At 29.7% G+C, this 27,149-nt stretch overlaps 1 protein-coding gene across 2 annotated transcripts; it reads right to left on the bottom strand.

Moving 5' to 3' along the window:
* On the bottom strand, positions 1-26,921 carry Nadk2 (NAD kinase 2, mitochondrial). 2 transcript variants are annotated; one of them, XM_067277770.1, is made up of 9 exons: positions 26,594-26,921; positions 21,553-21,641; positions 19,460-19,630; positions 19,257-19,358; positions 14,770-15,003; positions 9,636-9,787; positions 6,367-6,507; positions 1,860-1,899; positions 1-270 (listed from the first exon to the last, which is right to left on the bottom strand). In XM_067277770.1, exons 1-9 carry the CDS (start codon positions 26,858-26,860, stop codon positions 132-134), a joined length of 1,335 nt encoding a protein of 444 aa, XP_067133871.1. In that variant the 5' UTR covers positions 26,861-26,921; the 3' UTR covers positions 1-131. The 2 variants fall into 2 exon arrangements, with proteins under 2 accessions (XP_067133871.1, XP_067133872.1); XM_067277771.1 differs by having other exon boundaries at positions 19,257-19,340; positions 26,594-26,919.
* Between the last annotated feature and the right edge of the window lie 228 nt (positions 26,922-27,149).

Below are 27,149 nucleotides of genomic sequence, written 5' to 3'. Positions count from 1 at the left end.
TTCATTTTTTCAAATCAGTTTTATTTTACAAACAGTGCAAAATAGATAATTCTTTCCTTACAAATCACTGCTTATAAAATATGATTGGCACAAATATACATTTCAAAAAAATCTGTACTTTTCATATTCTTTCAGTCTAGTAGAGTGACTGTCCTTAGTGCATCTTCTTCAAAGATTTCCAATGTTGCAACGGCACCGTCATTAAATATATAGGAGAGTCCTCCGTCAATTACAATACAGGCGTCGAACATTCGGGATTTCACTTCAATTCTAGAGATTATAATTTGTATACAAAATTTTATTCTTTTTATTTAAAATTTAAAAACTTTTCACAAAATTTATTTCTTTTTATAATCATCATAAATATTTACATTTTTATTGTATTTTCTGACTTAAAAATGACTTGCCTTATTATGTAAATATTTCATATCATAGTAAAAGACAAATAATATAATCTGACCACCTGTTTTTATTATTTATTCATTTTTATCTATTTTAATAAGTTTCTTGGGTTATATTTAAACTAATTAAATTAATTGCACTACATTCAAAATAATTTCAGAAATCAAATATCATTTCATTATTAATTTATAAACAGTATCTATTACCACATAAGATATTTTTCTGATATTACTAAACTACAAAAACAGTTTATAATAAGTAAAGCAAAATTCTGCAATCACAAATATTTTCAGAAAAAAAAAATATATATATATTTATATAATATATATATTTTTAAAACTAAACTGTGGTATATGTAATGATGTTTATCATATAATTTTCCCCTCATAATTTCAAATGAAGATTAGGAACTAAATAATATAAAAATCAAGTTATAAAGGTGAAATTTAGACTGATTTTTTTCTAGAAATGATTGGAAAAAATGTTCTGGAACATTTGATAACATGTGAGTAAGTAACCATTATCAGACATTTCATTAGAAAGACACATCAGCAATGTCTGACAATATGAAATTTTCAAAAGAATACATTCACATGTTGTTCTATCACTTCAAAAATGGTCATAATGCAATGAAGGCACGTGATCTCACCAGCAAGACATTTGGCTAGGATCCAATTAACAGACAGATCTGCTACATTTGGTTCAAGAAATTCAAAGATGGAGATATTTTGCTTCAAGATGAACACCATCCGGACAGCAATTCCACCATTGATGATGATGATCTCCTCAAACTAACCAATAATTTGTAATTGACCACCAGAAAGTTAACACAACAACTAGAGTGTTCCTATACACTCCAAAAATTGACAAAGTTGAATGCCACCACAGAACAAAGATAACCTTAGAGAAGCTGGCCAGTCTGGGCTGGGAGGCTGTGTCTCATCCACAAAATAGATAGTAGTCAATTTGCACCCTGCAGAACTATATTGCCAATATTCAGTTCAATGACATCAGCCAGTGATTAAGACTTCAAATGAAAGTCTGGTCATTATACACTCAAAGAACTGAAAGTTTGTAGCAAAGATAACAAGATGTAATTGATATTGATGATAGTTACCTACAAGACTGAACTGTAATTATCGTTGAGTTGTCAAGAAAATTTTTTCTTCAAAATTTTTACCTTTACAAACTTGATGCATTGAATTGAAACCTTTATCATCATCATATTAGAAGTAATTCAAACATTATTATAATAAGCTATTTTGATTTTAAAAAATAACTCATTTGCAACACAAAAACATTTTTTCCCTTGTAGTTAATATAAGGAGATTATTATATATATATATTATTCTCTTTTTTATAATTAGAAAATTATATGTATATAAATATATATATATATATTTTTTTTGAAAGAAAAAAAGAAACATATAATATATAAATCATAAATTTTAACTTACTTTTTAGCAAATCCTCTTGGTTTGCTATTAAAGTTGACACCTGAAATAGTTAGATCTTTAATCTAAAAACTTCTCCACTAATAAAATAATAAAAAGCAACTAATTTCCAAACTTTTTATTTTAGATTATTATAGGTACAGCCTTATCAAAATAGAAAAGGTTATAGGAAAATAATAATGATATTACCATATTTTACAACATATAAGATGCAACTTTATATATAAGATACAGGGTACTTTTATATATAAAAGTTGTGATTTCCTGTAGATTAACAAATTCCCAGAACAATTTTCAGTAGGCTACAGCATAATCTCTACTTAGCCAACTCTAACAATAAAATTATCGTTTTAATTAAACCTACTTTTTTTTATTACTAATTATTACTACAGTAGAGCGTCGGTAAGTGGAACGTCGGTAAGTGGAATGGCCGGAAAGTGGAACGATTTTCAGTCGGACTGTGTCGTGCTGAATCGAACGTTTTTGATACTAAATTTACTTCTAAAGTATAATTTTCATGTTTTTATATTCTTCATTATATTTATTTTGTTTGTACAAAATGCAGAAATAATTTTTAACGATACGATAGCCTCGATGATTATTATAAAAATTTTCGTTAGGCTTAAAATCGACGAAAATTCAACACGAAGCGACACGCAACGGAGAAAAATTCAACAGGAAGCGATACGCAACGGAGAAAAATTTGAACATCGGACAGGTTAATGTATTTTTTCGTACAAAGTCGGAAACTGGAACAAATCATTAACTGGAAGGACCCCAGTCCCCAATTGGTTCCACTTATCGACGCTCTACTGTATTGTAAATATTAGTTAGATAATGTGAAGCTATTATCAATTGATTATTCACCACACATCAGTCTTCAAAGTTAAGCAGTAACCTTTTCTCAACACTTATACCTGTTCCTGTCAAACCTTGCCACAGTTATCTTATTATGCAGCAACAAAAATACACTAAATACTTTTTTCCTAAATATTTTATGCTGAAATAGGAGTGCATCTTCCATACCATAAAATACAGCAGTTAAAACATTTAAATTGTTTCAAATCTAAGCATACAATCAAAGTATACATATACAGTAAATAAACCTTAAGAAAGTTTTATTTACTGTATATGTAAAAATTACAAAAAAATGAAATTAAAAATAAATAACTATATGTAATATTTCTGTTAATGAGTGATCTCAATTTAAATACATGAAATTCATATCTTAAATTCAATAATTGTAAATTTCACTTTGGAGTAAACTAAATATTTTCAACATAAATTAGTCACATTTAAAAAGAACTGATAAATTTGTTTTATTTAATAATTCTAAAAACAATTTAATCAGTTTAATATGTAAATAAAGCATTCCTTACAGAATTTTAATTTTTAATTTAACAAAACAACTACTGTATTGGAAAAATTTGTCAAGAGGAAACGTGTTTTGTTTTGGAATTTGAAGAATTTGTTTGCTAGAAAGAAGAAAGCAAAGCCAAGGAGAGCAAATGCAAATCAATGAAAATTTGAACATCAATTTTTCTACAGTTTTATGAAAGTAATTTATTTGTGTTTTGAGAAAATTAAAGCCATCGTTTATACTTCCTTGCAAATAAATTCCAGAGTGGAACATTACTACAAGTATAAAAGAATAATTGTCTACAAAAATGTGTGAGGATAATGTCATTTCATCGTGAGAACAAGTCAAATCTATAATTTTGAAATACATAGTATGAAGGAGGACAATTTAGATATGAACTATTATATATTATTCTAATTCTGTGTAATATTTAAGGGTATTATAATTATATCAAAGTTAAATTTCAAAATTAATATTTTAAAGTTTGAGTATATTTAATAAGAAAACTGTACAATAAATTATAGAATTAAAATTAAAATTCACACATTAACAAAAAGTTCTCAAAATGACATTAATCTATTCTCTAACAGAACTTTCCTTATAGGTTACTATCTGAATTCAGAGACTATACAAATTTTGATTATGCTGAATTCACAAATTTTAATTGTTTACTATTATGAACAAGTACAAATATTTGTCTTATTCCCATTTATGGCTGAAATGGTAATTTTGTTTATAATCAATCATCTTATAAACAGAAAATGAAAATAGGCACAGTATAACAACTTCCTTGACACTTCTTGTTGCACAAGATGTGTGCACACATTCCTCATAAGATCTGTAGACATCAACATTTCAGACTATTGAAATGATAGACCCACGGTGGCCAAACTGTGGCTCTTGAGCCACATGCGGCTCTTTTCTAGTATACTTATGGCTCACTGCAAGATACTTAAATTTATACCAAATTTGTTTTTATTTTAATTTTGCTTTTATTATTTTTTATGTATGATTCCTGGATAATATAAAATAAATAATATATTGTTTGAAATAAAAAAGTCAAAATATGGCAACGTTATACATTATTTATTGAAAAATAAATGTAATATTTATTGAATATCATATTATGTAAAAACATTAATTGAAAAAAATAATTATAATGCTTATTTATCCAAATCAACATTAAAAATGAATATATAATGAATAACAATTTCTATAACGTTAATAGTTTTGAAATTTATATTTCCTTATTGACAATTGAAACTAGGAAACATTTTAGCATTTTTTGGTTTTTAAATTTAGATTATGCTACTTAATACGGCAATTATAATTTATTTATTATTAAAAAAAATTATATTGTATTATAAAACATAATATAAAATGAAATAATAGCTAAAGTGTTGTTTTTTTTTATAAATATTTAAATGGAATTGCTGTGGAAAAATATGTATATATGTATATGCGGCTCTTCAACGAATTCTGTTTTCAATATATGGCTCAAGTTCTAAAGAGTCTGGCCACCCCTGTGATAGACTATTATAGTGAAGATAATTATGATCATCTTTAATTATTGATGAAATACTTCAGCATTTTTTGATTTCTTTGCTTCGGAAGGGAGGAAAACCTTTTTCAATCATTTTGAAAATTGGTGAGTTGAGGTTATTCTGCTAGCTGGTTATACATATTCTTCTATCTAAGGATATATAAGTCTTATTTAAGATTATCTTAGATAAATTTGAAGTAAGAGAGGTGCTACTATAATATATGGCTGATTTCATGATTTAGTTTATGATGTGCAATGTTTTTTCATTAAACAAGTTGTCCCAATGTTATTTCTATTAGAGTATTTATATAAAAAGCTTTTTTTTACAAATAAAAAGATCATCCTTAATTTAAAAAAAATTATATCAAAACTAATATTTTACAGATATTACAATTTTTTTATATTATTATAACTTCAAAGTTAATATGCTAAAATGATGTACAAAGAACTTATATCTAGTTCAAACAAATGTATTCATTTAAACTGAATGTATTTGTATGAACTAGATATAAGTACAGTATTTAATATTTTGACATCCATAGTTGTACAGAGTAAGTCCGATCATTATTTTATGTTTCGGGCATTATTTTTAGTTATAGTTATTTTCTTTTCAGGGTCTTTTTTTTAGGACAGAAACTCCTAAACCCTCAATGTGCTAAAATTCAAAAAGAAAACGGCAAAAGAAACTAACTTGCATTGTTGACCGATCCTGTCCTGTGAACAAATGTAAATAGGGTAGTGCGAAGCTACACGGAGATCCAGATAAAAGACAATACATCCATCCAGCAGTGTGGTGTAGCTCGCGCCAGTGACTGTCGTAGAAGTGACTTCTCTGGTGTTCTTAATAACTGATCACCATAAGGAAATGTATACTTTGAGTACTTTTTTTTGTGGAGATTTGAATTGATTTTTGACTTGATTTGAACTGATTTAATTTGATATAAATAATCAAAGAGTTTTTTTAATTGTTTATTTTGTTGACTTTTTGAATAATTTAAATATATACTCTAACTCTTGTTATAATTAATCGTTATTGTTTACATACTACTGATCAATTTAATAAATATTTATTGTGGATTTGTACTTATAAGTGTTTTGAATTATTATATTTTGTTCCCATGAAGTCCAGGCCAGGTACTTAAATTGAACCCTAACTTGTGTAACTCTGCCTTTTGCACCACGTGGTATGTTACAGAGTGAGTGTTCATACAGAAAATGAACATTTGTTCAATACACTTTTATCACAACAAATCACAAAATATGTTTTAAGTTTTGTACTTAATGAAAGAAAAAAAATGTTTCCTTTTTCCCTACTTTCCTCCATATTCATTTTAAAACATTGTTAAGTAATCAAGAAATTTTTAAAATCAATCAAATTAAAAATGTTTATGGATAAAGTATACAGCATAAAAGCCAAAATAAAAAGATGTGTTTTAATGAAAAAAATAAAAACAGAATCATCATGGAGAATTTCTAGTGAAAAAACAGATGATTAATAATACTGTAGGAATCATTAAGCAAATTATAATACACATACTTAATAAGTAATTAACTTAAACATATTTTTTAGTTTGTCAGATATGTCTATTAAAATTTTAAATTCTTACCAAATACAACAGGATCTCTAATGCTGTATGCCATCGAAAGTTTAGAAGGATCAAATATAAGAGAATTGTTAAACTTGTTTGCAATTCTTTCTACTAAGTTTTTATCTTCTACAGGTAAAGAAGAACCAGTTTCTTCATTTACTAAATAAAATTTTTTTAAAAATTATACAAATTGTATGCATTCTAAATATTTTTTTAAATTTCAGATAAATTTAATATGGAATACAGACTAAGATGAAACTTAAATAACTAGTATGACAAAATCACTAGTAAAACTAAAAATATACAGTACAAGTTCATTAATCTGATACCTATAAGACCACAGATATCCAGAATTATTGATAATCCTGACAGAACTAACGTTTTTATATTTTCACAAAATTTGATAAGTTATATGCAATCTGAACATTGCAAATACTGTGTACATTTGTAGCAGCACATGCTTTTGTATGCTTCCAATTTGTTTATGATACAGTGAACCAGTCTGAAGATGATACAGTTGTGAGAGCCTGGACTTGATGAAAAATTTTATTCAAAAATTTTTCAAATGAAACAAAAGAATAACATTAAAATTTGTTAAACTTCCCCCAAAAAAAGGTCAAAGGAAATGAGTGTAGTTTCCACTGAAGTGTAGTTCCATTTAGTTCCTTTTTTCAAACAAATGACATGATGAAGTCATTGGGAACCACACATCAGAAAGTCACCTGTTGGATTAGTGAAAGAACATATCTAAAAAGGGCATATTTCAAACCCCCACAGGACCCCCGATTAAAAGAAGAAAGATTGATGACAACAAGAGAGTTCATCCATCATCAAGATTTGGTCCTTTGTCTCCAGTTTACCATCTTCCAGAGTTTGTTCCAGAGAGAATTTGGATACACTACCTATCTAGTCATCATCACTGATCACTGCCAGTAACCAAATCCTATCTGCCATGTGGCAATATCATCATCCTACTAGACAAATCCACCCTCTCCAACCTGCAAGTCTATGACCTCGTCAAAAGTCCTATAACTTCAGGTATTTATTAGCCCATGATCACTTGTAAACGCACTCTCTCGTGATTAGGGACCTGTTAAGAAATGCCTAATAACTTGCTATTATAATTATTCTATCCTATATATATATATAAATCCCATATGTAAATAAACATGTATTAATTTTGCTAGATGAGTAGCAGAATGCACTTCTTTCAAGTACACTGTCTCTCGAACCTCCTTCATCTCAAATCTGACTGCCTACAAACACAATTGCTTGTACATGAACGAGAACTAATGGTTTCTGTGTCTATCCTAAAGATACAAAAAGAATCCAACATGGCATCTCAAAGTAGTGCCAATCCTTTGGTAAGTGGCACAGAAGCATAGGGTGCACTTGTGCATTGTCACATAGTGCTTTACTGTAGTGTGTTAAAATCAATTGAAAAATGTGCATAAATAATAATAAACACATTATTGCAAAAAATATGCACAAGAATCGTTGTGGATATATAACATGTTCCAGATGTACAGTATTTCATTCTAAAGTCTTGATAGTAAATCATGTGTCCAAATTCCAATTTTCAGAATACTAGCATGCCAAATTAGCATCAGACAATTCTGGATTATCAGATACTATTAAGACATGTTGTGTTATCAAATTTTCTAAATTATTGGGTGATGATTAACAACTTCTACTGTATCTTTTAAACCTATCCGTCAAATACATAAAGTAATTTATTCATTATAACAACAAAAATTTTTTCAATATTCTCCTCAACATAAATTACAAGAAAACTTAATACAACCAAGCTTTAATACCCACAATACTTAAAGTTGAATGATTTCAGTTTAAACATTGGAAAAATAAAACAAAATTATGTTTTAAATGGTGTTTCAGTTTAACACAGTATTTTAAAAATATTCAGTATTAAATTTAAAATATTGAAATGAAAGTGTTTTTATTAATGAAATTAATGTTTTAGCCTATACTAACTTATGACATTGAAAATATGTAAGTTGAAAGTAGCTGAAAAGAGATAGAATTCACAATTTTGTACTAGGTCATGACTTCACACTACATATTGAACTTACAAGAAAAGGTAATCAAATGACCACCTATCTTTTAAATATTTCACGTTTAAAATAAAAGTTTGTGAAATTAAACACTTACATAATCAAAAATACTCAATACTAAGCATTTTCAAAACTAAGTAAAGGAACCAATTTTTAGTTATTTGGATTTATATGGTCTGGTCCAAATATGTTCATAAGAGTCAGTGGTATAGTGGTTGCATTTTAGTCAATGAGTCCATATCTAATGGTTGTTCTGATTCAAATCTTGATTTTTAGAAATTTAAAAATTTCATTTTTATTTTTGAGGATAAGTTGAGGTGAATTTTTTTATCATATTTATTTTCACACTTTTTTACAATTTACTTATATATATTTACTAATTTATTTATTTATCTATTATGTTTGTAATTGGATTTAATAACAGTTGAAAGCAACAATTCTCAAATTTCAAAAAAACTTTCATTTGTCTGAAAATAACGCTAGCTAACAACAAATGACTTGAAGTTGTTGAAATGAAGTATTTGTGATTAACTCATCATCAAAATGGAAAACTGCCAAGAATAGTAAATGGAAATCGAATATAGGTCAAGTCAGCGTAAGTTTTAACACAGCTACAATATCCAATCCCAGCTAAACAGAATATTTTCCCTTTTTTAATTTATGGTTTTTCTGATTATGCTATAGGTTTAATTTCACAAACTTTTATTTTAAACATTAAATATTTAAAAATTAGGTTGTCTTTCCTTGTTGTTCTGTCAGGAAATTTATAAAAAATTGAATAGAAATTCAAAAACAAACTAACTTTGATAATGGATTTTATTGAGTTAATACTATCAACATCTTAAATAAATGAATTAGAAAGAAAACTATTTGTCTATTTTCCTTAAAAATGTTAATACCGATTTAATTCTGTGTAAAACTGGAACTGTCAATTAACACAGTAGAATAGTTTTACTGTGATCCATGTGTTTGGTATTTCTAAAGTAATTTGGTTAAACGTTTCTAGTGCAGAAATATATAATGATTCCCAGATGATGATAGACTTTCAGCACATTGCTTGAGTAATGTGTTGAGTGCAAGTATCTTCTTTTGGAAATCATTATATTTTCTGCACTAGAACTGTGTAACAAACCTAACTGTATTAATAAAAATTTCAAATTAATCTTAGAATGTATAAGTTTGTAAATTTAGGTAAGATTCAAAATGATAACTTACCAATTTGCAAAAGTTGATGAACACACCGAGGTGTTACTTTGTTAATATTGAATGACCAAGATGTTGATCCAGTTCCAGTACAAATAGTCATTCCTGAACTTTTGTGTTTGCTTGGAAGACAATTATCTACTGATAATTCATAATATGATACTCTAAAAACATCAACATAAATTTATGATATATAGTGCTTTATTATAAAATTAATTATCAAATATTTAACATATGCAAAGAGAAAATATTACATAAAAAGAATATAATGTATGATAATTAAATCTGTTTTCTTATTTGAAAAGAAAATTATTTCTTATGTAGAAGTTCATGTAAAAATAAAAATCATCATAGGAATTTTGCAGAGAAAAAACAGAAAATTTTTTATATTTATGTTGATTAACTATTCTTAATTTTACAAAATTAAATTTTTAGCTAACAATTTAAATAAATTAGAGGGAGAAAAAATAATAATATTCAGAGTGTTTTAAACATTTGATGTTCAATAACTTTTAAAATAAATTCAAATTTTCAACATGGAAAAATAAATATATATATATATAAAAGAATTATTTATAATATAGCACCATATCAATTAATGACTATAGTTATGATCTTGACCTAATTTATTTATTAATTTTGTTTTGTTTTCATTGATCAAAGTTAAAGAATGAAGCCCATTATGCATGAAACAAGTTTGTTTCCAATTTACAAGCATAGCTAAAAAATATCTATTTTTATCTTAAATGATAATTATAGTAATAGCTTGGCTGATATGTCACACACCACTTCCTAATGCCATATATTTCATTTATATCAGTCTATTAATACTTGAAAAGGAGTATTAAAAGTTAGAAATAATTTTCATGAGACACTGAGAAACTACAAAAACCTTAAAAATGAATCTATATAAATTTCATATCCTCTTTTAATGAAAATTTTTAATTTTGTATAAAAATTCTTAAGTTGTTTTTTTAATTTTTTAAAATTTATTCAACTACTTTTTCTCAATAATAACAATGCTATTTTAATATAATCAACTAAGCAAAAGTACTAATAAAATGTTAAAAAGTTCTTAAACTTCTTGAATGTGCTTTGTGGTTTCTTCTCTTTCAAATAAATAATTGAATTCCAATGCAAAATCAAACTAAAATCACCACAATGTTAAATCTTAAAAATTTCTCTTCAATAATATTTCATTTATGTTAATTTTAAGTTGTTATAACAATTGTTGTGTATTATTTTTATATTAAACAGATTGACTTGTTCTTTGTTAATGAAAATTTTTTCCCATTTCATGGCTTAAAAATATTTTAACAATTTTTACAAATTAATGTAACAACTAATGTTCAGATAAAGTGTAGTTATTTCTTCCTTGTTATATGTAAAAAAAATGTTTTTTAGAATTATCTTATTTTAAGACTGAAGACACTATGTTGGGCTATAAGTGTTCAATTTGTGAGAATACAAAGATCTCTGATACATCCTGGTAGTCACATCCATTAATAGTGTCCTCATTAAAGAATAGTTTGACTATCGGATTCATCAGTAACCCAGTGCAAACATTGTCCTTTAGACTGTACCAGATAAATTCTTGTATGAAATGAAGATTCTATGAGCTCAAATTTGAACATGATGATGATTCACCTCCCTGAAGAAAAAGAGCCAAATTTCAGTGAACATCATGTCCTAAGGGTATTTCTCAATCCAGCCTAGGATGTTAATGGCAAAGGTATTTGTCATTCATGCTGAGGTTTGTCAGTCTGCATTATCTGCCTTTTGTATGTATACAACAGTAATAATTTATGCAAGGTCCTGTACAAAGTTGCAGGAGGCATTTGAAGTTCATCTTATAAATGCTTTGGACAAACACTTGTTGCACAGTCTCTTGTTCATCTGAAAGATGCTGACCTCCATGGCTTTTCAAAATGCTACCTGTAGTCAGAAACTTTGCATCATTCATGTATGATTTTTTTGTTGGGAGATGGTCTTGTACACACAACAAAACAGTCATTAGCACAACTTAAACTTGAGAAAATAAGCAACAATCTGAGCCTTCACTTGTAATAGTGCTGTCATTTTTCTTCAGTATTTGTGCATCATTCAAATGATGCACAAATGCCACTGTGTACCAATGGTGGATCTTTTCAAGTGTTCAAGTGTATGCACATGAAACATACTTCAAGTTTCATTGATCAACATTTTCTAACACATTTCATTCATCTAACTAGACAAATGGCTTTGAAACTACAGAGATTTAAGGAATTTACTTTGTATTCTAATTATGGTTTTTAATACAAGTTTTCATGTATAACATTTCAACCAATATAGTTTGTCATTTATGTTTTGAAGATTATATAACACAGGTGACCTCATTTGTGCACAAGCATCTTCACATCTTCAAAGAATTTCTTCCAAAGAGTAGTGCAAAATATACTCAGATATGTTAATTGCACAAGAAATTTTTGCATGAGTCATTTTAAAATAGCATTTATAATTAATTGAAGTTGTGTTTTGTGGATCTAAAATTTTTATCACTTCTTCCAAAATTTTTAAATAAATTCTCCTTTGCCATATGGATGATGATGCAAAATGAATGCAAAATTTCTTCCCATTTTTCTGTTGAAACATTTATCTTCCTGCTCATATCTTCATTTTTTCTTGTTGATGCATAAAATTTAAATATAATTTTCCAAGTTTTTAAATCTAAAAATCAATAAAGTAAATTATGTTTGTTACTTATATATGAATTCAATGGCAATAATTTTTTTTTTCTGAATAGAAAATTAAAAATAATTACCTATATTGCTTGATTAAAACTAAGTAGTAGTAGTTGACATTTGAAAGACAAAGTAAAACAACCTACTTGATGTTTGAATTAAAACTGTACAAAGTATAACATCACTGCATGATAAAATTTAAACTAAAACTGAACCATCAAGTCCAAAAAAATACATATTTCCAGAAAACAACAATAATAAAATAATCTTGACAGCACACATTTACAATGTACACAATCATTGTCATCACAAAAAAAAAAAAAAAAATGTATGGTTTCAAAACAAAATGCAAATACATTTTTATTTATCCATTATACCAGAATTCAATTTAATATAAATAAAACCATGATTTTATTTGAAGAGTTTTGCAAGCCACATTGGACTATCTAAATAGCTTCAGTTTGGTCGTGTCTGGTATATTATAATATATTCTTAGAAAGGAAGAGAAACCACTAAAACATAATTACTGAGCTTAATCAAACTTTGTTAACATATATCCTTTATTGTAAGATAATGGCATGTTATTCCATGATGTTATGCGCCATTGTTTTTAATGACGTGTTGCCATCTATGGGGCAGCTTCATGATACCCTCTTCGTAGAACTTTCCAGTTTTTTCCACGAAAAACTGATCCACGTGGTTTTTGCAAGCTTCCAAAGTATCAAAGTTTTTATCACGAAGGGAATTTTGTAGAGAACGGAACAAATGGTAGTCCGACGGGGCAAGGTCGGGTGAGTAAGGGGGGTGGGGTAAAACATCCCAGCCTAGTTCCAATAATTTTTGGCGTGTTCGTAAAGACGTGTGAGGTCTGGCATTATCTTGGTGAAACACAATGCCTTTTCTATTGGCCAGTTCCGGACGTTTTTCTTTAATTGCCATGTTCAGCTTATCCAATTGGGAACAATACTTATCAGAATCAATTGTTTGATTCTGTGGAAGCAGCTCATAGTACAGGATTCCTTTCCAATCCCACCAGACAGTGAGCATGACCTTCTTTGGATGAAGACCGGCCTTTGGAGTTTTTAATGGTGATTCATTTTTCTTACCCCACGATCGTTTTCGGCTGATGTTGTTATAAATGATCCACTTTTCATCACCTGTCACTAAACGCTTCAGAAAAGGGTCATTTTCATTTCGTCTTTCAAGAGAATCACAAATGGAGATGCGATCCAGTAAGTTTTTTTCCGTTAAGTCGTGAGGTATCCAAATGTCATAACGATTCACGTATCCGAGCTTCTTTAGATGTTGAAATACAGTACTGTTTGATGACTTCACTATGTCTGCAATCTCTCGAGTTGTGTAATGAGGGTTTTCATCCAATAATGCTTTGATTTGGTCCTCTTCAATAACAGGAGGTCTTCCTGAGCGAGGAGCATCTTCAAGGCTGAAATTACCCGTTTTAAATTTTGCAAACCACTTTCGAACAGTTGATTCTGATACAGCACTCCCACCATAAACATCACATATCTTTTTTGCTGTTTGTACAGCATTTTTGCGTTTACGAAAAAAGAAAAGAAACAAGTGTCGATAATGCACGTTGTTCGCATCCATTTTTGCAATGAGCCAAATTAAACGCTATTTGAATAATCTTAACGGTTTTTTTGTAACGGACGCGTCTCAAGGTCATTTATCGTAATATTCATTGGTTTGTACAATTCTAATCATTTTTGCGTCAATCGGTGTCTCAACTGTCGGCTATCAAAAATCGCTATGAGCTTGGTCGAGACTGGTATATTACCCCAATATATTCTTAGAAAGGAAGAGAAACCACTAAAACATAATTACTGAGCTTAATCAAACTTTGTTAACATATATCCTTTATTGTAAGATAATGGCATGTAAGATTCATTCATAATTTAACAATGATTATGCAGGAAAAATTCTTTTGAGAAATTTAGACAAAATTCCAATAAAAGTAAACAACACCAGTGCTCAAAATTTAAGCAAAAAATGCAAAAATTAATAAATCTGCTTAGATAAACGAAAAAAAAAAAAAAAATATATATATATATGTAAAAGATGTTACAAAACAACTTATACCGAGTTCACGTCCACAAACAAAATTTCACAAAATGAATTCTACATATAAACTAGTTTATCATTAAAGGAACCTCATCTTGCATTAAGAGGCATTAGATTCTTATATTTTTACAAAATCTAAGATAGGAACTACTGGTCTAAGTATTTGCAAAAGCCACATTTTTGGAAGAGTATTTTATAAAGCAAAAAATACAACAGAATAGTACAAATTATCAAATGTAAAAATGGTACATTTTATAATTTGAAAAAGTTAAAATATAAATTTGCATTTTCATTTGTTATGTTTAGAAAACTTGGAAACAAAATTTCTCTGTTAATTACTATACCTTGATGATAAAGTTTCACCAATAAAAACTTCATTAAGTGCTCTAACAGGCAAAACATGTTCAACTTTTACTTTCTGATGATCAGATATTTCCGATTTTCGTGGTGGTTGTTCTTGCCAGCAGTCTAAAAATCTGTACTCAGGATACTGCAACTGTTGATCATGCAATTCAATTGGAGGATCTTTTGCATGTTCACTTATAAGTGTGACTCTTATACGTTGTCGCCATTTCCATCTAAATTTTAAAAAATTAAATATTTTAAAATAAACAAGTATTTACCAAAATTATTCTTAAATATAGAAAATACACACACGCATACACACATTTAACAAATTAAGGTTCAACCAATTTCTTAACATTATGATAAAAGAAAATCAATTTCTTTTTAATAACAGTTTTATTATTACATATTTTTAACAACAGTTACTACAGAAATATCACTGAATAGTTACTCCATCAGTATATCTACATTTAATTTACATTAACACAGCAGTGTAGTACTCTTTTAAGCTAAGCTAGTACACATAAGATGATGCTCTTATGTGTGAAGTCTTCTAGGCAAAGTAAGACATGTGTTTCAAAAATTCAAAATGCAAGTGATTTTTGCATATGGGGAACACAATTTTTTTTTCATGAAAATATTGTATGTGAGACTGACTTTAGTTTATTTTTATACTTTATATATGTGAACCGTCAGGGAGGAGTGAGGAAGTCCACCTCCCTTTCCGGCAACAGGTCATAAAACCTGCTCACTTGTCAAGATGGCTAGTTTACAATTGATGTCCCGAGGGTTGGGACTCTTTTTGTCAGGCGAGTGGTGAGAGTGTTAAGGGTCAACGACAAGGCAAAGGTAGTACACGAGTAAAGGAGGACACCCTTTTAACAAGTAAAACAAGATTTATTGGAACTAACAAAATTGACAAGCTACAAATGCTAAATTCGACACTAATACACGTAGGGGCTTGAGAGAGAGTTTACAGGGTGATTTCATACCTCTTTGTAGGTTTCCTCATCGTCAGCGTTCCTTTTAAGAGCACACAGAGTTTTCCCCAGTTGTTCATAGGTATCCACAACTGCACAAGTATAAAAGTTCACAACTGAATGCATTTGATAATGGGAATTGAGGGTTGGAGCTGTGACGACTTTGTAGATTCTTCAGGATGGTCTATGATGGCATTAGTCCAGGTTTCGATAAGAGACTCCCCTGAAGGGAGGGAGGAAGCTTCTTTTATAGCTTTGTGGTGGGAAAATCAGTCATGTGATCAATTGTTATAAGCGATAATGATTATAGGTGTTCCCGGGACCAAAACAAATGACAAAATTAGATATTAACTATAAACTTAAGTTGCAAGTTGAGCTGTATGTCGCATGAGAACAATAGCTTGTTGATACTTATGGGCAGAGGGTTTCATATTTTCCCATCTAAGATTGTTTCTAGCTAATCCATTATATAACCAAAAGTGGAAATAATTAAGAATTTAGGCTATAAAACTCCGGATCTCACACACACAAATAAATTTCAACTGTTAAAAAAACAAAAATGATTATTAGTAGTAGGGGAGTTCAATTGCTATCTGGCTGCACCACTTCTGTTGTATCCAGCATTACACCTGTTTTAGTATTTAATTTCATTTCAAATAATTAGAAGCAAAAATATGCCCAATTTTTCTTCTTGTAGTGACATTCCATCTATTTAACTTACCTCTGTCCAGTATAAAAATGCTTTTGAAAATAACTTTAAGTTGACATTATTTCATTAATTTTCTATTGTTTTTTTAATTGTTGGAACGTAGTGACGACTAATACTTGACTTCACGCATTCCTTGTCCGCAGAATAACTCTGGAATGAGTTGTCCGATCTTGATGAAATTTTCTACGACAACTCATCATCACTCAAGGATGAACTGATTAAAATTTCAACTTTCAAAAATGATCCGTTTTTGTAGAACTGGATATAGGTGTTTTTCTTCAGTATGGATCATTTTTGAGAGTTGAAATTTTAATCAGTTCATCCTTGAGTGAATGTGAGCCATCATAGAAAATTTCATCAAGATCGGACAACTCATTCTAGAGTTATTTTGTTGACAAGGAATGCATGAAGTCAAGTGTTAGTCTCTTCCTGCATGCACATGTAGAAGCGCCATCTGGTGGTCGGAAAAAATGACAAGCATTAAAACGGTAATTTTGAAAGGTAAATGTTGTCACTAACTGGACACACAACAAATATAAAGAATTTTTATAGAATAATAAGTTTAAACAAGTCTTCTTTTTAAAACGTGGAGCAGCAGCGATCAATATTGATGGCTTTACGATCCATTCTCTCCTTCGTCTTCCTATCGTTAGTACGAAATTTCGATCTCTAAATGGAGAAGCTGCGCAGAGATTCCAAATTGAGATGAAGTCGCTCAAATTCGTCATCATCGGTGAAATGTCGATGATTGGTGCAAGAATGCTTTACATGATCGAGAGAAGATTGAGAGAGATAAACCCCGAGAAAGATTAGCCGTTTGGTGGATTCTTTATCTATTTGTTTGGTGATTTTCGTCAGCTTCCTCCTGTCAAAGATACTCCTCTCTACTCGAGTGTTTTTACAATGTAATGTCTCAACAAGATAGAGACCTTGTTGGAACATTACATTACATTCGCATTTGATTCTTTTGAGAAGTTCATTGAACTTAGTAATTCTCATAGACAAAATAGCGCAGATAGTTCCTTCACAGATGTCTTACAACATCTAGCTTCAGGTGATTTCTCTGATACAGATCTGAACATTCTGACGACAAGAAATCGAGCCTATTTATCCAGAGATGAACTCGATCAGTTCCAAACGGCAGTAGAGCTATATCCAACAAACGAGCAAGTTAAACAAAGCAACGAAAACTTCTTGCAGTCAACTGGATGCCCTTTTGCTTATATAGCAGGGGTGGGCAAGCAAGAGTTCAGTGGGAGCCGAAATGTAGGTTTTGCAAAATGCATGGGAGCCGCAGTTCTGTACTATCGTGGTGGATAGTATGGTAAGGCTGGAAAGGATAGTACTTTCAGCAAGAGCCGCATGTAACTCAAAAAGAGCCGCACTTGCCCATGCCTGTTATATATCATCTGAAAACACTCCAGATATTGCCCTGCCTTCGTCCAAAGATGACTCAAGCTCTTGGTCTCTCGGTCCCTCCAAGTATTTGAATCTCTCAGTTAATGCCAGAATTATTCTGAGAGTCAACTTATGGGTGCAAGGAGGTCTCGTCAATGGTTCACTAGGAACTATACGCTACATTATATACATTCCTAATGCTCGCCCTCCAGCTCTTCCTCTGTTTATTTTAGTGGAATTCGATAGCTATCAGGGACCTTTCATCTATGATAATCTGTCTCCAATAATCCCCATAACACGCACTTCGAACGATGGCAGTATATTGCCATCTCGTAGACAGTTTCCCCTTACCTTAGCATACTCGATGACTATACATAAATCACAGGGATTAACTCTTCCAAAAATCAAAATAGATATAGGGAAAAAAGAAACAGCTATCGGTTTTATCTATGTTACATTGAGTACAGTGAAAAAATAACTGACATAGTATTTTTAAAGAGTTACAATAAAGATCGCAACGAGTCAATCTGTAAGTCCAAGGCCTATAGTGATAGACAGAATTTCATGAGACATTGGCATAGCAATTAATTAATAACTTATTCTGAACTTATATTTGTACCTTTAAATGATCCAATAGAAATCATATATATTGTTGAGAATGAATGATTCTTTGTTTCTTTTTTCCTCATAATCTAGAAAATAAAGGTGCGAGCAGCTGTTCCGACTACACGCTGATGTAGCGTTACTTAACTAGTTATTATATTATTAATGGAAATAATATTGTAAATTAAATTTTGGTCAGAAGGTGCCTAAGTAAAGAACTCTTACAGATGGATGAGAGAGAAAAAGAAGCTATGTTCAATAACATGTCATCAACTTGCATGCAAAAATGAAGACCTAATTTACACAAAAACTGTTGTACACAAAGAAATTTCATATATTATATTAATAAGTTTTATGTAAAGAAATTTATCTACTTTATTTTTCCTATTTATTTGTAATTTAAAAATTTTTTACATCAAATATTTTGCCAGGTACAACTAGTACTAATAGAATTCCCTTATAAATCTATATTTATTAATACAGTTGAACTCAATTATAACGAACACAGACATAACAAATTCATAGTTATAACAAGAAAAATGCATAACAATTTTAATTTATGCATATTTTCATGCATTTTCTCATGGTTATAACAAGAAAATCTTGTCAGTTTCCTAATGCTAATTATAACAAAGTTTGACTACATGAGAGTTCTATAATTACATCCTAAGCAAATTTAAGAAGCATATAAATTTTATAGTAAAACAAAAATTAAGTATACAAGGAATTTAAACATATATTTGTTAATATTTATATTAAATTTTAATTTTAAAAAAATCATCAAGAAGATGCATACTTAAAGTTTCCACTTTTCAATTTTTCGATAGCTTGAGGAAAATCATCCGTATACTTCTTTGGAAGGCACAGGTATCCTAAAGAGCTAAGAAGTGATGAGTCCCTGTTGATGTATAATGATATGGGCAGACAAAAACAAAAGGGGCAAACATGCAATACCCCGCATGCATTACTATGAATTAAAATAAAAATTTAAGAACATACCGTGATGGATCGCTGTTTATACCAATCACTGGTTTCTCTCTAGTATGTATTTTGCTAGCAGCCATTAGAAATGTACCATCACCACCAGTAGTAAATATAACATCAGCCCATTTGATATTATCATCATTATATTCAAACCTGTTTACTATTTTGGTTTGAAAACCATTTTTCCTGTAAGAAAAAAAAATTGACTAATATATCAAACATAAAATTAATTTTAAAACTTTTAATAAATAGTTATTTAATACTCTTCTGTCCTAAAATACTTTAGAAACAATAAAATTTTCAAATGAAAACTGCAATTTGTATTTATTTAACATTGGTAAAGACTAAATTAATGCAACAACCAACCATTTTAATCACAATTAATGGAATTTTTAGCTTTTATATCTTCAGAATTGCATTTTATTATTTGGTAGATAATTCCCATACATTCTTTATTCATATAAACAATTCTGTAAGCATTACTTCAATCTAACATCATTATTCTTTTGACTGTATTGCTTGTTTCAATAAACAATAAATTCTTTTTGCACCAAAATCTAAAAATTCTTTTGAAGCAGCAATACAGCATTAATTGTTAGTCATTTCTGAATTTTTTTTTTATTCGGCCCTAAATTTTTATCAATTCTTGAAACTTTTCAAGTAATTTTTCAATGAATAACATTAGGAGGACTTTAAAAAATTTTTCTTTTTCTATAATTGTTGTGGCAGTTTAGTATCACCACTTAAATGTTCGTTAAGATTTGAAATATCCGAAGCCAGGTTTCTTTCCAAATGGATTTATTTACAGTAATCTACATTACTCGTTACACTTGTTTAGTAAAGAGATCTCGGCTACAAGATTTAAGTTAGAAGCAGTAATGTTCAAAATAACCACTCAGTCGGTTTGACGAAAAACACAAATTTTATATTTACAGTAAATGTACAAAATAATCCAAATTAGAGTTACAATTAATTATGCACAAACACTAGTCTGAACAACAACCGACTATTCCCGTACATGTTCGTCGAAAGAAACTCCTTACGACCTCCACAAACAGACTTGTAATTAACACCACCTCCGAGTCAGGAACAAGCTCATACTAAAACCACTGGAGACTACTTTATCCAGATTTCCGTTACGTCCGACGAGAGAGTTAGTTAGCACTTCGATAACAACGATCTCCTCCGATCCGAACTTACGATACGAGCTCCCGTTCCCGCCGAAACTACGGCTTAAATAGTCCCAACGTTCGAATCGTCCGCCAATCAAATTTAAAAGTTTCCACAACGGCTGACAACGGTCACTTCCCGCCGGCCAATCGTCCGTCTGTCGTCGATTTGAAACTTAACGGTTCTTCCCACGGAAGTTTCTAACGGCCGTTTCTAACGGCTTTTCGGTTATGAAAGTTTGTTATAATAAAACAGGGCGGGAATCGCTTGCCTAAGCGATTCCAAACCCTACAGAAGCGTACAAGTCATCTGCAGAGAAGTGAACAAGTGAGAAAAGAGTGGGAAAAAGCCTGTGGCGGGTGGCCAGCATGAGTTTTTATATTCTCAATAAAGTGCCGCCTGGATTTTTGTATGCAGTGCCAGGCTACAATTATTCGGCCGCCACAATTGTCTATAAGCCTGATTTAATAAATAAATAAAAATAAAGTTGTTTTTTTTTAATTGGTCTAAAGCAAATACATAGCAAATCTTTATTAATCCAGCTACAAATCAATTTGAATAGAAACTGCCAAAAATCAAAAATTTGCAAGATGACAACTCTTTCAGGAGTGGGAATAATTAATTAAAGATTAATTAAACTGAACTATTGATGGAAAAATTATAAATTCCTTTCAAATTTTTCATATTTTTATTTGGACATTGCATTTATTACATTATTTTTATTTAATAGAAATAAAATTTTTTTCCTTCATACTAATTATAAAAGCTTGTAATGTGCCATAAATTTTTGGTTATATCATTATGTATTTTTAATAATTCAAAATTATTTTTGCATTCCTTGAAATTAAACAATTATTATATACGTAATATTTATTTTAATGATGCATTTATGACATTTACATTAATTAAATTTTAGGGAAATTAAATAAACTACATACTGAAGTGTATCTGCAACAATTTCTTGATTCCTTTTGTGAATCTCATGATGATGAAGTAGTGTTTTATAATCTGAACCTCTTTCTTCTAACTGAAATCAAGAAGATGATAATATAAAATTTATTATATATTTATTATTATAGTGAGAAAAAAATAAGTTACAGTATTAAAAATATTACTTAATTATTATTAATAATTTATGATTTTTTAACAACTCCAAAAATGTAAAAGGCTTTTTGAACATAATTGCAGAATTTTAAAAAAATTTCAGTTTCAATACGAATAAAAATAAAATGATATCAGTCATAAAGCAAATTGCTAATTTAAGAACAAACTAAACATATATCGTTTAAAAAATTATTTGAATGATTAAAATCTCAGTACTAAAATAATGTATGCAAAGCTGAATAAACAAACACTAACACCAAAATCCAGCAAGGAGAAAGATACTTTAATAAGCAAAACAAATATTTTCAATTGTTTTAATCAGTTTTCAGGTTTAATTGAGTAAATTCAAACTGAGATTGCAACTGGAATACAAAATTTAAAAAAAAAAAAACAATTTTATTTGATATGATATGCATAACAGATGACATAAGTTAAAATGAAGTATAATCCAGGCTTTTACAGGGATGGAGGAATGTCCAATTAATATTATGATGTTTATTTCTATATACGAAACCGAATACATTTTTAAAAGAGACAAATTACTTTTATATGACTTAACTTTGAAAAAATATGAGTCCAAAGTTGTTAGTATATTAAATAGGTATAAAATAATAAAAAATTTCTCCAATTCTATACAACTAAGCATTTTCATAACATTTGTTGACATTGAATTTCTTCAGTCTTGTTCTACTGAAGAAATAATAGTAATTATACTAAAGCACACACAACAACAAACAAATATATTCTACAAACAACAATTACCATATTTTATGGACTATAAGACGCTACGGACTATAAGACGCACCTGAATTTTGGAGGCAATTTTTCGAAGAAAAAAGTGCGTCTTATAGTCCGTAAAATACGGTACTTCCTTAAAGTATAACTGAAAAGGTTATTAATATTCTTCATCTGGAAGGTCCATTTTGAATTATCATCTATTTATCTGGGTAAAATGTATTCTAATTATATAAATCCCTTTATAACTTATGAGATATATTAGAAGAATAAAGATAAGTGTTTTAGTATATATTCTAGTTGCAAAAATTGGATACCTTTGACCTCAACTAAAATCAATAGCTTATTTTAATAGTCACTATATTTACATATAAATATTTGGTATTATGATTATTATGTACAGTACTGTTGTAAACGTACTAGTAAAAAAAAAGTCTGATAAATATATTTTCTAAGTTTCTTTAATCAACTGATAAGCTTGTTTATTTAATACTTGTTGATATTTAATCATTCTGCTTTAAATTACAGTGCTATTTGGCAACGCCATGGTGTCAGTTTACAAAACTTCTAACTCCTCACTTCTTAAATATTTGATGCCTTCATAAAAGAACTCAATATGCATAATAATACTAAACCTACTAAAATGATAGTTGATACCAGATATTTCATAACTACAAGGTAAATTATCAGACTACTTTTTAGATTTATACTTAAATATAGGCATAACAAACTCCATCGCCCTGCTATTCAGAACATAGATTATTTTAAAATATGCACATTGTATAATAAATTTACATAAGCATTATTTTTCTATTTCAAATTGTTTTATATATATAAAATTCCTACTTTGACTAATACAGTAGACCCTGATTTTTTGAGATAATGTGAAACAATGCTACCTTAGATAACCAGAAACTCATAAAATGAATATTCACAGCCTTTTCAGAACAGAAGTTACATATATATAAGCCTGTTTTTATTCCTTCTAACAAATATTCATTTGATGAAAAGTTTACATCCAGAATTACTGAAAGCAGTGTTCAAACATTTATTTTGTATTTGATTTTCTCTCTCTGTTAATACCTATACTGATAATTGACATTATTTTGCCAAATATGCAGTTTTTTAAATCTTATTTATATTTGTCATACAAAGTAATTATAAATTATTTATAAATTTTTGCAAAAACAGTAACAAAAGAGTCTGTAGTGTGTGAAATGTTCTTGGGTCCACCTAAAAAAATTCATTGTGATTTGTGGATGTTTTAATGAATTAACTTACATGGAACCATCAAATCCTCCTGTTCCATAGCCTCCAAGAGATCATGGCACATTGCTTGGCAGGTGGTATAGTTCTCCTCCTCCAGTTTATGCAACGTGTGAACATGGTATGAATATTTAATTAGTTCGTAATGGAGATCTTCCATATGGTCAGTTGTAGCATAAAGAGCTCCCAACCTAGCCTCCTGATTGATGATAAATGACTGTATTATTGCACTCTCTACACATTAAACCATTTCATTTGGTCTCCTGGAACATTCAACATTGTACACACTACCCATTTGTGCAATTTGTTAACTAATAGTCTGATATTGGTGTAAGAATATACAGCGAATGTTGTCACCATTCAATACCAATTCACCAGGAAATCGAACCCAGGGTCTGTGGGTATAAACTACGTTTATGGGTGTCAATGGATTTAGACTCTAAACACCTTTACAAATCCCCATTTATTGTTACAAATATATAAAAAACAGGATAGCCTATGGTAGGCCACCATCAGTATATGACCTACTCCGCAACAGAAAGGACCCAATAGACTTGAATCGCGCACCGGGAGTATATGAGATCCCTATGTGGGATAGCAGATTCAATAATAGCTTGGTTTATGGAATTTATAGAGAAATTTCAAGCATCACAAAAAACAGGATAGCCTATGGTAGGCTACCATCGATATATTGTGGCTTACATAGTTAAGTTTAATTCCTCAACTCCTGCTGATTGTCCTAAGAAGACATTGTTGGTCTACAGGTCAACAGTTTATAAGTTCACTGCAATGTTTGAATAGCATCAGGCCTGGGATGATGTGACTGATGAGGTAGATAAAAGGGATCACTTTATTCTTGTAATATTGAACACTTTGTCACATGGCAGCTCACTATTTTAATTTCCAAGTCTCTTGGCAATAAAGTTGTGCTGGAGTTGATTGATGAGAGCAAATAGAAATATATCAACGATACACAGTTTGGGAAGAATGGTTCAAAAAGAGTGGTTTGAGATGAAAGATTAGAGAAGTACGATTTTAGAAGAATGGTCAGAGAAGTGCAATATGACCGTGAGATGCAGGTTTATATAGAATTTATCTGCAAACAGAACTGGTCCTGAAACCTTTTCTTTCCTCCCAAATGATTCCCTTTTTTATCTCCAGATGGAACTAGACCCTATTGGAGTGCAAAACAGGTCCAATCACGATGTTAATCTGACACTTCATCTCAATCTGGGACAACCAGATGTTTAAATGAACCTTTGAACTTTTGCTCATATTTCTGTAAGTTTTGTTTTCTGTCTTGTCAAAAATTTCTATACGACATCTCATGATAGTTATTTATTAATCAAAATATTTTATAGCACTTCTGATTTGATGTTATTTCATCCTATTTACATGAGCACACAAGGCAAAGTTTGTCTTCTCAGTTTGACATGTGAACTCAGGTTGTTCAACACTTACATCTATTTTTTTTTCTTTGCATTGTGTTTATCTTATGAAATTCCTTTCTCAAGTGAAAGTTTTTAAATAAAATTTAGTGTATGGTTCAGACCTCATTTGGAATGTCATATTGGTTCTGGTGGGAGCAGGATTCATGAATTTCTGAATGAAGTTTGTCAGTAATTTCACATACATTAATTCACTCATGCAGAAACTGCACAATTCTCTCTTTTTGAGTCAACATGTTATTTCTGATATGATCATTATATGTTCATAGAAAAACAAAATTTTATTATTAGTTCATCATTATTTCAACACACACTATAAAAAAATTTTATCTTCAATTTTTGAGGATGATTCAGTCAAACAAAATATCAGAGAAGTGAGGAATAATTTAGAAAATTTCAATAAACTTAATATTTATGAAAAAAAAATACTCACTCACCTGTAATAATTATAAGTCCAAAAAGATCTTGCTTATTTAACACAGATATAATAAAAATTAAAATTTGATATATTTGCTTCATAACACAAAATTGTATTACATTACAGTACACAAATCTGATCTCTCAATTATCCAGCATACCACACTCTAGAACCTTAGGAGTCCAGTAACAACAACACTTTAATGGATAACTAATGTTTTCCACCGTACCCCGGTCTTCCTTGGGTTTTTAAACCGGTACAATTCGAATGTGGAATGCAAAGAACAATGTTGTTACTGGACTCCTAAGGTTCTACGGTGTGATTTATACATTCCAGTAATTCTGTAAGAAGTTGTTTTAATTTATCCCGCATACCTCCAGTATAACTGTCTGTGTAACAGTGTACTGTACATGCACTTCCATTTCACGAACATTAATGTCACACACTCCCATTTCATTTCTATGCACAGTATTACATGTCAATGTGCCATATTATTTACCAGTCTGCCTCCAAAAAGAATCAGTATCAAAGGGGATAGTAAATTACCAAATTAAGCAACCAAATTATTAGAATAGGTTAGGTTAGGTTAGAATGTGTATCCCACTGTTTCCTTGCTGGAATCAGAGACGAGCCGCCATCTTGGCACCAAGGGTAACATTAACCATAGAACGAATATCGTATGCATTAATTATCTGAAAAGTTTTTATGTAATAAAGATACAAACAATAAATAAATAAATTACATCTACATAAAATACACAAGTACAGTAATATTAAATTACAGCAGAGTATCAATTTGATAATGCAGAAACAAACAATTCCTAAATAACTGATCCATAAAATATAAGAATTATCAAGTTTTTAAAAGAATTTGAACTTTATTTTAAATCGTTTAGTCGACTAATTTTTCGCGTACTTCACTAAGCGATATCATTAATTTCGTCACGAATTACGCCATAAAAGGGGCGAGTTCGAATTAAATGATTCCGTTTTAAAAATAACAACTTACATTTTGGACAAGTTCGTCTTCGGACAAATTTGGATGACGACGTTTTTCGAATTCGTATCTCGAAAATTTCGTTAAGATTAAAGCATTTTTACGATCGAAGCGCGGTTTCTCTTCGTTGTCATCAAATTTTGTAGATAACTGACGCATATTTTCCATTTTTTTGCATTCTTTACCTAAACACATATCTGAAAGGACGGACGAAAACAACTTTTTTAGACTCGATCGACCGACAAAAACATTCGAAACCGACAGAAACTTCATGGCCATTTAAAAACTCATGGCTCACACGAGCTACTTGGCGGAACCTTATTGTTGACGGCCACCTTTTATTAAAATACTACTTTCGAATTTACTTTTAAAAATAATTTATATACATATATTTTTTTATTTGTATAATTTATATAATCGAATTTAAATAATATCTATAGTTTAAAATGTAAAAAATTTAAAGAGAAAATAAGTTATTCCGGTAGAGTTCCGATGGTCAAAGACTAGATTTAATTCCTATTTATCACATTTTAAAAAATTAATATTTATTAATTTTCACTAAAAAACA

The sequence above is a fragment of the Centruroides vittatus genome, unplaced genomic scaffold (genome assembly GCF_030686945.1).
Source record: "Centruroides vittatus isolate TY-2023 unplaced genomic scaffold, ASM3068694v2 contig_754, whole genome shotgun sequence".
Lineage (NCBI taxonomy): Eukaryota > Metazoa > Arthropoda > Arachnida > Scorpiones > Buthidae > Centruroides > Centruroides vittatus.
This window is presented reverse-complemented; position numbering and strand designations above follow the sequence as displayed.